This window comes from Puntigrus tetrazona, chromosome 2 (assembly GCF_018831695.1).
Source record: "Puntigrus tetrazona isolate hp1 chromosome 2, ASM1883169v1, whole genome shotgun sequence".
In the NCBI taxonomy this organism is placed as follows: Eukaryota; Metazoa; Chordata; class Actinopteri; order Cypriniformes; family Cyprinidae; genus Puntigrus; species Puntigrus tetrazona.
Window position 1 is genome coordinate 25,026,354 of NC_056700.1, and position 14,488 is coordinate 25,040,841.

General features: G+C 35.1%; 1 protein-coding gene across 2 annotated transcripts; it reads right to left on the reverse strand.

Moving 5' to 3' along the window:
- Positions 1-147: 147 nt before the first annotated feature.
- On the reverse strand, positions 148-14,077 carry ghrhra (growth hormone releasing hormone receptor a). Of its 2 annotated transcripts, XM_043264836.1 has the most exons (13): positions 13,662-14,076; positions 13,016-13,124; positions 9,425-9,532; positions 6,608-6,708; positions 6,059-6,156; positions 5,310-5,442; positions 4,240-4,393; positions 3,965-4,025; positions 3,322-3,391; positions 3,113-3,204; positions 2,267-2,396; positions 2,108-2,149; positions 148-1,198 (listed from the first exon to the last, which is right to left on the reverse strand). In XM_043264836.1, exons 1-13 carry the CDS (start codon positions 13,704-13,706, stop codon positions 1,043-1,045), a joined length of 1,299 nt encoding a protein of 432 aa, XP_043120771.1. In that variant the 5' UTR covers positions 13,707-14,076; the 3' UTR covers positions 148-1,042. The 2 variants fall into 2 exon arrangements, with proteins under 2 accessions (XP_043120771.1, XP_043120779.1); XM_043264844.1 differs by lacking the exon at positions 9,425-9,532 and having other exon boundaries at positions 13,662-14,077.
- Positions 14,078-14,488: the final 411 nt, after the last annotated feature.

The window sequence follows — 14,488 nt, forward strand, 5'->3', positions numbered from 1 at the left end:
AAAAGGGTACAAAATAATTGAATTAGTATATGTTATTTTATTAATTATGTTATAAAATATATATAACATATTTAAATATTTTTAAATAAATTAATATTTTTACTAATAGAAGGATGCATTAAATTGATCAAATGTGACATTACAAAATTTTACATTTTAAACAAATGCTGTTTTTTTTTATTTTATATTCATCGACATTTTCAACACTGGTAATTCTTTGGGCAGCGAATCAGCATATTAGAATGATTTCTGAAAAATCATCTGATCGAAATATGCTGAAAATTCAGCATTGCATCGCAGGAATAAATTAAATAACATTTTAAAATATATTCACATAAAATGTACTTTTACTTGTAGTAATATTTATGATTTCTACTGCATTTTATATTTAATAAATGCAGCTTTGGTGAGAATAAAAGCCCTGAAACATGAAAAAATCCATACTACAATGAAACTCAAACTGATGAATGCGGTCATATCCCGTTGTACCACCTGAATATATCTATATGCTAGTTTCAATGTTCGAAAATGTTAAGTTAAAAGCAGCTATAAAAGCAATGGCATAAGAAAATTGAAAGCAGTATCCTGTATATTTATGATGCATCCTCAGCATCGCAGCAATAACAAATTAATCACTTTAAAATTAAATGCCTCTAAACTGACGAACATTAATCATGTTACAGCAAGTTTACAGCAAATAGCTCAGCACTCGGATGGAACGAGGATGTTAAAAAAAGTTTTAATACTTCATATCTTTTGCATACGGCAAATCTAATTTACAGCCAGTATGCTGATGAAGCGTTTGCTACCGGACCCCAATCAAATCTGCACTTTAATCAAACCTAGACACACTTACACTGGCTGGTGTGTCGCAATCTGCAACCTGCACATGTTAACTCAACTCAAATAACATCTGCCAAATTTGTAACTCTTAGATATGACCTTGACAGGGCCGTGCAATGACCCAACGCCTCTTTTCTGAACGTCTTCCACGCTCCAGAAGCCTTTTGTAAATCTCTCCGCCTGCTCCGTCCAGCTGTGCTCACACAGACGTGATGTAGCCGTTGCAGACAGCAGTCTGTGAATGAGTGAAGTCGTGCATCATGATCTGAGTAACAGTGACTCGATGCTTTTTGCTGGGGCTCAGATGAGCCTGGGTCTGCCATGTCCATAACCTACGCTTCAGCTCAGCCTGTACCTGAAAGAGAAGGAAGAAAACTTCGGCGACAATCCATTTATATGAAACGGTTATACTGATTGTTTTAAACTGGAAAAACTTGCACAGTATCCCAAAGATAGAAAAGATGCATCTCTTTAATGGTAGTACCTGTAGCTACTGTATTAGTACCTTTTGAAAGCGCCTCAAAATGAAAGTTTGGACCATTTTTATTAGTGTTGCTCGTTCTTATGCCTAAATGTTTGGAGGAGTCAGAGATAACCAGTTTGACAATAAATAGCGTAGTGTATGATTGACACAGACTGGGATTTTTAGCTTCGGACTACAAATCGATGGAGCTAAACGACTTCAAGCGCGTTTCTGAGCTGCTTTTATTTCACGCTTGAAATAGTTAATGCTAACGGTGAACTCCTTGGGCAAAGAAATCCTTTCCTCGTGTTTCAAACCGCTCACAATTTCCACGGAATTAAAAACTAATGCTGGACATTTATATCAACGTTCTCATTTGCATATTTGCAGTATCGCTGTCACTGATTGGACGACCGCCGCACGCGATCTGTTTAGCTAGCGCCTCTAGCATTGTTTATCTTGTTTTTTTCCCCACCGATTATCGTACTTTTCGAACTATAAAGGTAAGAAATAAAGTCTTTAACGTGTTTTCCGCAATCATCTGACATATCTTTCTACCCAAACGCTAATAGCACTACGCGCTGTTTTACGTAAATAACTATTTAAAACTCGTGAGGCAGGCTACGCTATTGGCTTTCTGTTAGCCATCTAGCTAACATGACAGATTTTTTTTTTACACTATACAAGTTCAAGGGTTTCATACATTCTGGTAAAAAGTGGTACTGCCCCAAACCGAGTGATAAACCGGGATTGTGCGTTACTGTTATCACGTGTGAGTGTTTCCATTAGGAGAATGCTTACATCTCCATTGAGAAAACAGTAAAGCAGTGCCACCACAAAGCCCTAGTGAGAGGGGAAAAAAAGAGTTGAAGGAATACAATGAGACATTTCCTCATTATGGAATCTGTAAACTGGCTTTAAGCAGATCATTTCTATATAACGAAATGGCTTCATCTGTACCTGGAAAGAGCCCAGACCAAGTTCGATGTAAAACCGGACTATTTCCCCTGTATTTTCTGGCAGGAAGGCAAACAGGGTGTAGTGCATCCCAAACAGAGGAATTAGAAACAGTGTGGATTTGGCCAGTCTCCTGTGTGATTATTGAAAATGATCACGATTCATGCCTTCACACAAAGCATATGACCATAGTGATTTATTTCATTTATTTCAAACTGGTACGTAATTTGTGACGTGCATAAAGCAAACGTTATTTCACTTTTATTTTCATTTCGAATAGCAAGGTCAAGTCCGGAGCCAATATGGAGTTAAACGGCACAGAATCAAATTTGCGAGACCGATCTGTTCTTTCGCAAATGAGTAAGCTTTTTGATAATGGACTGAATGCAATTTCTCTTCGTCTTTGCATTTACATCACATTATCGGGAAATACGGGTATTAAGACAAACAAAACCCAAAATAGAAACTCACCCTTGCATGAACTGTCAAAATAAATCTTATTCATGCATGAAGCACAACCCGGTAGCATGTATTGCTGTATACTAATGAACAGATGTTGCAGAGAAGATATATGCATTTCCCTCACATTAACACATGCCTTAAACTGTTTGTCAAAACTGGCGTGTGTTGAATGCAAGGTTTAAAATCGTCTTTCACTATTTAGCAAGCAACGATTACATTTGCGCTATGATTCCTTTTACTTGGGTCAGTAAATCACCTAACAACCCCGGAATATGTTTTTTATCTTTGACTGTGATACCACTTTCTGAAGTGAACAATTTTTGGCAGCATTAACGGGGCTGGCAAAGGTTCATTTCCACACTTCTCACACGTTAATATTAGACTCACATGAAGTGACCCGGGTCATTGCCTCCAACTCCAGGACTTTTTAATTTCTGAACCAGGATCCGAATCACATTTAGGAAGATGATGATATTAGCCTGACAGACAGATAGATAGTTGTTGTTGTTTTTTTTTTTAAGGAACTTCATTTGCTGATAAATGTGATTAAACTTTATCGATCTCGAAATAAGACGTGCGGTAACATCATAACTCACAAACAGGGATGCTGTGATCGGTCCTTTAATGATCCACCAGATGTTCATGTTATCTGTGTCATCCCAACATCTGCAAATGTGAGAAATGTATATTAAAAACTAAATGAACCTAATGTAATAACCTTACATTGTCAATTTAAACCATAAACAATTTAGTTTGTGAAAAAAAACCCATTAGTGATAACTTACATTTATTTTAAGTTAGCTACTTTTTATGTTCATTTAGTTGAACTGAAATAACTAGCTGAATCAGATTTTTTTTTTAAAAAATGACAAAAAAAGAAGAAAAAATAGTATTTTGATGTACTAAATTAACTAAAACTAACACTGAAATAAAATAAAACAAAAAACTATTAAAATCAACTTTAATTTCTTTCATTTTAATTTAGTTTAACTTTATGTAACAAAAACATAAACATAAAAACTATAAATACATAAAAAAGCTAACAGTCATGACAAAAATACTCAAAGAAATGCAATATTAATGAAAAACTATAATAGTATGTAGATGATACCTAAATAATGCTGATATGTCAAGGCAGACTTCAAAAGAAGTTATTATTATAAGCATACAATAAGAATATGCATTATGAAAGGAAATAGTTTTTTTCAGTTTCATGATAATGTTGAAGATGTGACATACCCTCGGTTATCATAGAACTGTCTTGTCAGCACCCAAACAATAAGCACGACTGATGGGACACCTACAAAAAAACAAAAACAAGACAAGGCATACCCACTTTCTCTAAAGCCCTCAGATTTGTGATGCGTGAGATCTCAATAATGTGACACAAATGCTGATATATGTATGCTCATAGTTGCTCTAGCACTTAAATCATGGCAGACTGCCGATGTTCATCTTTTAATCTGTTCACACACAGCCTTTCTCCTGAAATCTGTTTTCCAGGATGTACCAACCCCATCCTGTTAGAATGTACCACCAGAAGTACTTCCTCTGCGAGACGAAGGTGAGGGCGAGGAGCGTCTGAAGGTACAAGCCTTCCACCAGCAGCCAGAAGTAATTAGTGAGGATGCAGAACTGGAAGAACGTCACAGCCGTTTTACACTCCACCTGTGAAAAACAAAACACACGCAGGTACGAATACAGAATAAGAGCACAATCGCAAGCAGCGGTATTTTAGTATATTTTAAATTAATATTTTATAAATATGTATACATTTTTTATATTTTTGTTTTAATATTTGTTAATGTTTTAGTAATTGTGGCTTTGTAATTTTTATTCGTTTCGATACTTTTTAATAGCAAAACAATATAGATTTTATTTTAGGATTTAGTTTTTTTTAAGTTATAAGAGCATTGCTAAAATCGAAAAAAATTGTTGGTAATTGTTTTACCAATTTTGTTTCTTCATTTTTTAAAATAAAGCTAAAACTAAGAATAATTTGTGGATCAATATGCTAAAAAACTAAAAATTACTAAATTAAAATGACTATATAACTGTAAGTTAAAAAAAAATGTAATACATATTAATAAATGCAATAATAAAACAGTTTCATAGTATTTTTTGTTTGTTTAATATATTTATTTAAAGGACTCAAATTCAAACTTATTTTTCAATTAGACCTATAACAGTCACAAGATCAGAAACTATTTTCCTCATTCATTTCCTATTTCTGCCGTACAAAGTAAATCAACCACCTGAGAAATTAGATGCATAAATGAATAAATACAAAGGGTACTTAATGTTTTTTCCCACAAAGCATGAAGAATGATGTCAATAATTCAGAAACAAGGTACTATATGAAACTATATGTCATTGATTCACTCCAGCATGCATTGAAATATACTGTAAAAAATTAGTACAGCTATAAAAGTGGTTTCAGAGAGCAAGTGGCAAGATATTTTTGATTGGTAGGTTTCTTTACTAGATAATTGGATAATTAGTTTAGTCCTTAACTAAGAAATGACGCATATCCGAAGAAATTTGCGAATGAGGCAAAATTCTGTATATAGACGCTTTCACTCACCGTGGACATTAAACAGTGATCCTGAGTTTCATCCGAGAACAGAACGGCATCTTTGATGAAGACTGCGCTTGCCCGCAAGATGAAGGAAACAAAAAGATTGATGTGTATGTAGTTTCTGGTGCAGTGGAACTTCCTGTAATGACAGAGCATCATGGGTATTAATAGACGTAATATATTGTAAGATATTTTCATTCACCCTTTCTGATTCTCTTTGTCATGCATTTTGTGTATCATTATCACACAGCTGTGTATTTTAAAAAGGAAAATTCAGCTGGTTTGCAAAAACGTTTTAGAATTTGATTAAAAAAATATAGTTAAAATATAAAACTTCCAATTACACAGGGTTTTTACCACCCGCAAAATAAGAATTAAATTTTTCAAATTATAACTATGCATCAGCTTTAATGCGCTTACCAAAAATCAAAAGTTAATGACAAAAAGAAGTATTCAAAATGTATAATTTAACGTACAATCTGCAGAGCATCAAAAAATATGTTCAAATACATTTAATGACAGAAGAATTGAGGCGTGAGCATAAATGAATGTCATGTGCTAAAATCATCTTAGAATTAAACGACAGTGCCAACTGGCCTGAAGCAAGAAAAATCATGCTTTAGCAGTTTTCTGCAGATTATAGGGGATTATACAAGATTTCTTACAAATGGTTGTCGTATACAAAAATGCTCTAAAATCATATGGATTTCGTATGATGCATTCTGATGTAATATAGAAGTGTCACGGAGCTTTACCTGAAGCATGTGAATATGATGATGGCGGTAATAAGCGATATAAGTGATGTCGCATATCCAGCAGTGTACAGCTGTTTCAAGGTTGACAAGTTTGTTGTCTGAAAAAAACAAAATGCTAAATCTGAGAGGAAAGTAGTTAACATCCCTAACAAACAGTATGTCAAGCTTAATCATTTCAACAGATTTATATTTCATTACATGTCCATCCATTACTTTTGGATTAAATCTGACTGTAGTAAAACACCTCCGGTTCTTAAAAGTTTTATTTTAGTTTTTTTTCAGCAGGAACAAAAAGGTCAATGACCAGCTTAGTTTTTAACTAATCCTACACAGCGTTTCTTTACGTCATAATCAAAAAGAAGAATATAAGCTAAAGCATGACACAGAAACTGAACAGTGACCACTAGTGGTCATCATGGGAAGCTCAAGTACACAATACATACAGTATATTGGAAGCTATTTATCAAACTGGGCCTTTCTGCACAAGTAATATTTATTTAATGATAGGCAGCACTGTCAAATACGTATGCATTATGGGAAATGATTTACCATAGTCCCAGATTCTGAATCATCTTCAAATGCACAGGCTTCCTCGTATGGCGGATATGGGTCACTCCAGCCGTTAAACGTGCAGTTCCTGTAGATAAAACCTGCCGAATAAACAGCAGAGCTTGTGGTCTAAAGATGAGAGGACTTCAACATTTATCCGTGATGCACTAGTAAAAGGGCGTTTTTGTCCCGATCACGTAATGAGCAGTCATTAACATCTCTCATACGCTTGAGTGCCAAACATGTCTGAAGTTCGTCGGTTGTTACAGACTCCTGCTGATCAGCCCTCGTTTTCAGAGAGTAGCAGTAAGCACAATTCCCACTTCATCACACTTCCGAAAATACCCACAGATGCCAGGAGAATGCTTAGGGGAAAACATGAGCACTAGAGCTGCTACAAAACCTGCTGCTGGGTGCGTTTCCTGCAGCAGAACAGAACAGGTGTCCCACTTCAGCCTTAATAAGTGCACTAGTCACCTGCTTTAACCTCAGCAGCAGTGTGAGAGAGTCTGACCAACAGCTACAACTCTGTGACTTTCCACAAATAAGGTTAATAAAGCTTATATGCGGCTCATATATTATTTTAGTATCATATATTTTTGTTAACTATTCAATTTTTTTTGGTATTTTGTTTTAAAAGTCTGTCCTATATATATATATATATATATATATATATATATATATATATATATATATATATATATATATATATATACATACACATACATATACATATACACACACACACACATATATATATATATATATATGTATATATGTGTGTGTGTATATATATATATATATATATATATATATATATATATATATATATATATATATATATATATATATATATATATTCAAACCATTAATCGTGGTTAATTGCATCCAAAATAAAAGTTTTTGTTTCCATAATATATGTGTGTGTACTTTTTATATTTATTATGTGTATACACTCACAGCATATGTTTTGGAAATATTTACATGCATATACATTTATATATTTATATTCTTTTTATATTCTTATGTTTATATTAAATAAGTAAACATCAATGATTACATATGTGTGTGCATATTTATATGTAAGACATATACACAGCACACACACACACACATACATTATGTAAACAAAAACTTTTTGAATGCGGTTAATGGTGATTAATCATTTAACAGCACTAAAGCACACACACACATACATGTATGCATTTTGGAATGCTGTTACAAACACTATGTGATTTTCATAATGAATTAAACATAGTGAATTAATTTCCTGATTATGATCAATTTCATACCATTACTAATTTCATAGTGAATTAAATATCATATGTCAATGTCTAGCTTTTCATAATTTGATCATTTTGATTTCGACTGTTATGTGTTGTATGCGTACATCTGTGTGCGTCTCTCGCAATTTAGCATCAAAATTAAATGTGTCATTCGGGAGCGCGTCCCGGTTGGAAAGTGACGTCAATGCATACCCTCCAGAGCAGTGTCTACTGACATCTGAGCATTCTGACCTGTAAGCACTTCCAAAGGATTTAAAATCATAGGATTTAAAACATAAAACCAGTCTAGATTAATCCTACATTTCAGGCTTCTGTCTGTTGTTTAGTGTTCAGTCACAGTCACAATTCTTTTCTTTTTTTTTGAAAAACTAATTTGATGAAACTATGGATTATAAAAATACTTTCCCTTTATATGATGATCATATTTCTAAAAACATCACAAACATGTTTTTTGAAATGGCAAGCAGCAAAAGGTCAGTCTTAGGTGGTGCATAGATGGAATGACAATGTAACGGACTGAGCATTTTGCTCACTTTGAACTTTTGGCTATTTTTGCTTTTTTCTTTCATGAATAAAATGAACTATTTTAATTCAGTAAATCACTAAATCTCTGTGCCTTGTATTTCCATATACGCAGTTATGGCCACTGAAAATTATTCATGTATTCCCAGTGGAAATGGATTAAGTAAATTTCCATTTCATGAATTTAAATTGCTTGCATGCCATGAAATTAAGATGTGCAAGAAAAGCTCAAAATTGCAATGCATTAGCAAATTTAATTAACAAAATTTAGCCTACTGAAAAATCCAATCCATTCTATATATATATATATATATATATATATATATATATATATATATATATATACAGGTCATCCAAGTGCAAGCTGAATCCCTGTATCTCTATAGAGCAACCTTCTGTCTGCATATTCAAAGATTCAGCAGAATCACAGCCCTGTGACTGTAAAGACTACTGACCCGCACAATATTACAACCCCTAACTGTAAACTAGAAGTGTCACAGCTTTCAGCCATGGTTACTGCGCACCAGCCCTCAAGAAACTACTTATCTGCCGCTGTTTGACAAACCTTTCACCAGACATGAGCCTGAAGCTCCGTCACAGTAGCCGGATATTAAAGAATGACAGCAATGATAATGAGGCTGTAAAAAAAAACTGAGAGAGTGAGGGGAAAGAGAGGAACAAGGACATACATGGATGCTTGAATATATGGATGAATATAAGGATGTATAAGTGGATGATGGGTGGACAGGTGGCTATAGAGATGGATGAATGATGATGATGAGTGTACGAATTGATGGATGCAAGGATAGGTTTATATAAGGATGAATGAGTGGATGGATGGATATGTGGGTAGATCAATGATAGATGGATGTTGGATATATTGAGGGATGGGTGGACAGAAATAGGGATAGATAGGATGGATGGATAGATAGATGGATGGATATATATGGTTAGATCATGATACAGGAATGATTAAATATATGGATGGATAAAGATAGATAGATCTGACCTTGAGTGTTGGAGATGTGCTGGAAGACGTCTGAACAGGAGACATTAATAAGTTGTCCACTGTTGGCCGTGTGCCAGCAGCGGATCCCATCCCAATCCGTCTTACATCCTGAGACAGGAACCACATAGGAGCCTTCATGACACTGTCAAACATACATGTTCTGCACTGGCTCATATGGACATTATCTCATGGACAGGAGGTTCATTTACAGTTTATTCATGTCTTTTGTCATGCTGTGCAGGAGAACGTTAGCATTCCACTGCTCGTCCATGTTAAACATTCATTCCAGCACACACAGGCTCCAGCACACAATGCAACTTTTTGTCAACTATCAGTGCCCTTGTGATGTCAGTGAATATTCGAGAGCTAGTCATGGAACCACTTTTGAAATGCCGCTAAGCAATATTAGTCAATATGTGCATGCATTCGTGTAAAACAATTTTCAGTCTATAAAAATATGTAATCAGCGTCTTTAAGACACTGAAGACCTCTGCTGCAGAATGGCCTAGATGCCTACAGCTATTTATAGCATCATTAATGTTTTATAGTCAGTTTGGGAGTATGACAATACTTTGAGGGAAAATAAACAAGGTAAAAAAAAATTAAGGTGTGACTACATTGCAAATTTACTTCATGAATATGATTTGCGCCGTTGCAAGTATTTAGTAGATTTTAAAAATGTGCAGAGATGAATGGCGATGGATAGTATTCTGAAATGACTGAGGCCATTTTTATCTGAGCTGACATGTGAATCAGCAGAAAGGAAAAATATATGTCCATTTTACAGTTTATGACTCTCCAGAACAGTTTACTGTTAAAAGCCAATAAAGATGCTCTTTAAATCCATGTGTGATTACAGATTCTACCAGCAGGGGCTACTGGGGTCATGCTAACTAGCCAAACCCCTAAAAGTGCCCCTATTATGGGTTATAAAAGGTTCATATTTTGGTTTTGGGAGTCCTAAACAACAGGCTGATATGCATGCAAGGTCAAAAACACTTTTATTTTCTTATAATAAGTATTTTTACATTATATGTACAATTTATTTAATAATTCATTTTTTCAAACCCTGGTGATAGGTCGATTGCATTTCAAGTAGTGTTTTTGAGCTTTTAAAGCTCCAGCGGCACCTAGTGGCAACGAAGGAATTTGCATTTTCATTAAGACCAACACGAAAATCAAATTTTCACAGATCTGCTTAAAACAAGTGGGTGGGAAATTTGCTGATTTTGGACTCGTTCAAAAAAGCAAGTAATTTCAATCATTGAGGGTCCACTCTTTCTTTTGAGAGACAGTCATTTTATACACAGTCCACTTTCAGATTTAAAAGTTTGCAGGATGTTTTCATTCACTTAGAGCTGTGTTACACACTGAGAGAAAGCTCATTTTCAAAAATCCATAATAATTTTTTTAGAGTTAAAAATCAGTTTTACTGTTCCGGTTACATCATTTACCAAGACCGACAGAAAATTAAAAGTTGTGATTTTCTAAACTAATATAACTCTCATTCCTGCCTTATAATCAAGGAGCTACGGGCGCAATGATCTCCCCCAGTTCCTGAAAATGCTGGGGACTCTTTTCAGGTAATATCATTACGCCGGAATGAGAGTACAGTTCCTGTCTTGGTACACGATGCACTACGGTAGAGTCAAGTTTTAAATAGAAAAAATATTGAATATTTGTTTTTTCCTTGCTCACTTGCTTTAAAAGCTTAATTGCACAATAATTCTAATATATTTAATTTCTATTATTTATTAAAAATATTGGTACCACTTTATTTCGATGCTCCCTTCTGAACAGTCTGTTGACTATAAGTAACTTTGCACCTACAAGTCAACTAACTATCATTAGAATATCAGTACACTGTCTTATTGAAATCTGCTGACTCTTTATTGTGATAGTCTCCTAATAGATATTCTACTGACTAGAAGTAACTTTGCAACTACATGTCAACTTATCAACTTACCAGTCTACTAATACACTCTAATAAGAGTTCAGGTACAACGTTACTTATAGTCAACAGAATGTGTTAAAGGAACAGTCAAAATAAAGTAAAACCAAATAGTTTTTAGTACATTTGTATATTTTTCTATAGACAGCTTTGTGTTCCTGTATGTCGCTGCTAAGAGGAAAACATGTCCATTCAAAGTCTGATGATCGTAGCTGGTCAGTAATTAAAAAAAGACCAGACCAGATACAAGACATTGTGTGTAAAGAGCACCCAAAAACGCATTTTGTTTTCCTGTAAACTCTGATGTATAAGATGTAGAAATGTGATTCATTTGATTCACTAATTGGTAAATTATGTCATTAAATTGATTAAATTGTTATCCTTTAAATATGATTGTATATCCTGCAGTGAAGCTTTCCTGTTCCTGTTCAAACGACGGATAGAAAATGCCATAAACCAGCATGGGTTCCTTAACTCGAATAACAATATTGCTGGATTTTAGCTCGACTAAATGGAAAAGCTCCAATAAAGCATATCTGAACACTGCATGGAAACAGCAAGCACACTGTTTCACACAATCTCCTTTTCTACTCGCACATTGTCAAGTTTTTAGGAACACGGACCTCTGGAGGTTCGAGCTGCCACGTAACATTATTGTCATGTGTCCCGTGGGTCGAACCTTCTGGCTGTTTGAGTCTGAGTCTCATTCAACAAAATTCTATTCATGGAACTTAAACGAGCGTCTCTGGGAGGAACCCAATCAGAAAAACCCCGATCAAAAATAATAACTGCAAATCATTTCAGAGTACGCTTGACTGCCCTAAAGAGCATTTGTGGGGATATTCCCCACAGGGCTCAGCTTAGAGAACTGCGCTCTTAGGAATAGTTTGCACAACAATTAAAATTTGCTGACAATTTTCTCACCCTATTCTGGCTACTGTTTACAATAATTTGTAAATATTCTAAACAAACATGTGGGTGAATTTTGATGTGAGAGAACAATAGGGGAAAGTGTTGTTATGTATTATGGACTCATATTTTGGCCAGAAGCGACGGGTTAAAGTTAAAATGTTTTAATGATGGATTTATTTAATTAATTTAATCAGTGGACTCTCATTCTTACAGCACCCATTCACTGCAGGTGATACAATGCTAAATTTCTCTAAGAAATAAACTCAGTTAGCCTGAGTGTGAGTCAATTTTAAGCTAATAGTAATTCTGGGGTGAATTATTTCTGTAAAACATGAAAAAAAAGAGGTTGAGATCCAGAAATGTTAGGTCTGATCTGACAACAAAAATAAATAAAAAATTTGAACTAACCACATGGCTGGGAAAATGGATGAGAAAGCCCTTATAAATCTGTTTCTCCCAACAACAAAAAAAAACCCATTTGAGAACCACAGCTTTAATGCGGGTAAATGCTGTAGGTCTGTTTAGAAAACCATTTCCTTCCTGTCCTTGACTATATTTAATTAAAGTAACACGGTTAAGATTTCCGCATGGCAAACACGCATAATCATCTTTAGTTAAGGCCAAGCTGAGCATGAACACATCAGCCGCCAACCAATGAAATCCACACCTGTCCAGCCACAAGAACCACACACACATACATACATATATAATATATATAATGTTTTCACCTGTTTGTTGAGACTGATTCTTGATCTCTCTCTTCCTAGTCTGGATGCAGATCTCCTGGTCTTGTATAAGCTGGGAGATTATAGCACAGTCCGGATGGATAGCATGCACCTGACGGGGGGAAAAATATGAATCCACATGCACATTAATCAGCATAGACTAGATTAAAGGTGGTTTATATTAATGGGTGAGGTCGGCTCATCTGCTTTTTAATCTACAACTGGGAACTGATTTCAAATAAGTCATGCTTCTCATCTCTGTTGCCCAATATGGCTTAAAATAATGTCACACTTGTCTACATTTTAGAATGAAAACAAACCCCTAAAAGAGTGTTTCATTATGAAATATGTTCAAATTAAGTGTAATTTGATGAAATAGTTATCAAAAGGCTGGTACATTTTTCTTTTTATGTCTCTAGTGGAAAACAAAGGATGCGTTTTTGTCAGAATTCAAAGTTTAACGTCATGATAAATATCGATATAATATATAATACTGATAGATATAATTCCTTTAGGATTTATGTACGTATTCTTAGATGCGCGCACAGTAACTGTTGGCAGAAAACAAGTTCTGTTCGTTCTGAAGGAAATCTATTATAATGGCACGAACTAAATACGTAGAAAAATTTTACCATAATAGCCTACTTACAGCTCTCCAAAAAGTCGCGAATAAATACAGGCGCAGAACAGTCATGTTAAAGCCAAGAGTGTGCGAAGGCGCGAGAAACCCGAGTGTCCCTGTCGGTCCTCAAACAGAGTGGCGTGCACCTCTTCGACAGACTGAAGAAGTCTCACTCTTTATCGCTCCCTCCTCGACTGATGCGCGCGCGTCCTCATCGCGGGGTCTTGAGGCGCGCGCAGTCGGATTGACTTTAAAATGTAACCCAATTTCACAGCTGAACATACGAGCAGCTGCTTGCGAAATGCATCTGGAGAAGCGCTGAATGCTCGTTTCAGAGATATGTGGATTTCTGTCGAGGTAAGTTACTTTTGATATTGTAGCCAAAAGCTTGGCGCGCATTATTTAACACAACACCTCTTTTTAGGATGTTTAAAAGGAGCAGATGTTTCAGGGGAGATATAAAATGTCGCCTGGTGAACGTGAATAATTGAACACGGCATTGGTAGAAACACTGAGCCGTTTCTAGGGATTTTGTAGGGAAGACCCGGATTGGTTGGCACAGTTTTCGTTCTTTGTTGAATATCTCTTTAAAATTGCACAGCCAGGTTGAAATGGAAGTGAAGGTTCATAAAAAGACATTTATGTTGTGTGATTTTGTCACCCATCCCAAGCAGAAATTATTGGGTTCCAGTGCTTAAAGAGAAGCAGCTAATAGAAAACTTAAAACAAATTAACAAACATTCACATTTGTCGCATACAATTATATTTGTACTTAATGTATGATATTTGACAGATTTGACCAATTCCTACTTTCCCAGTAGTGCACAACACAACAACATTTAAAAAAGCAAACA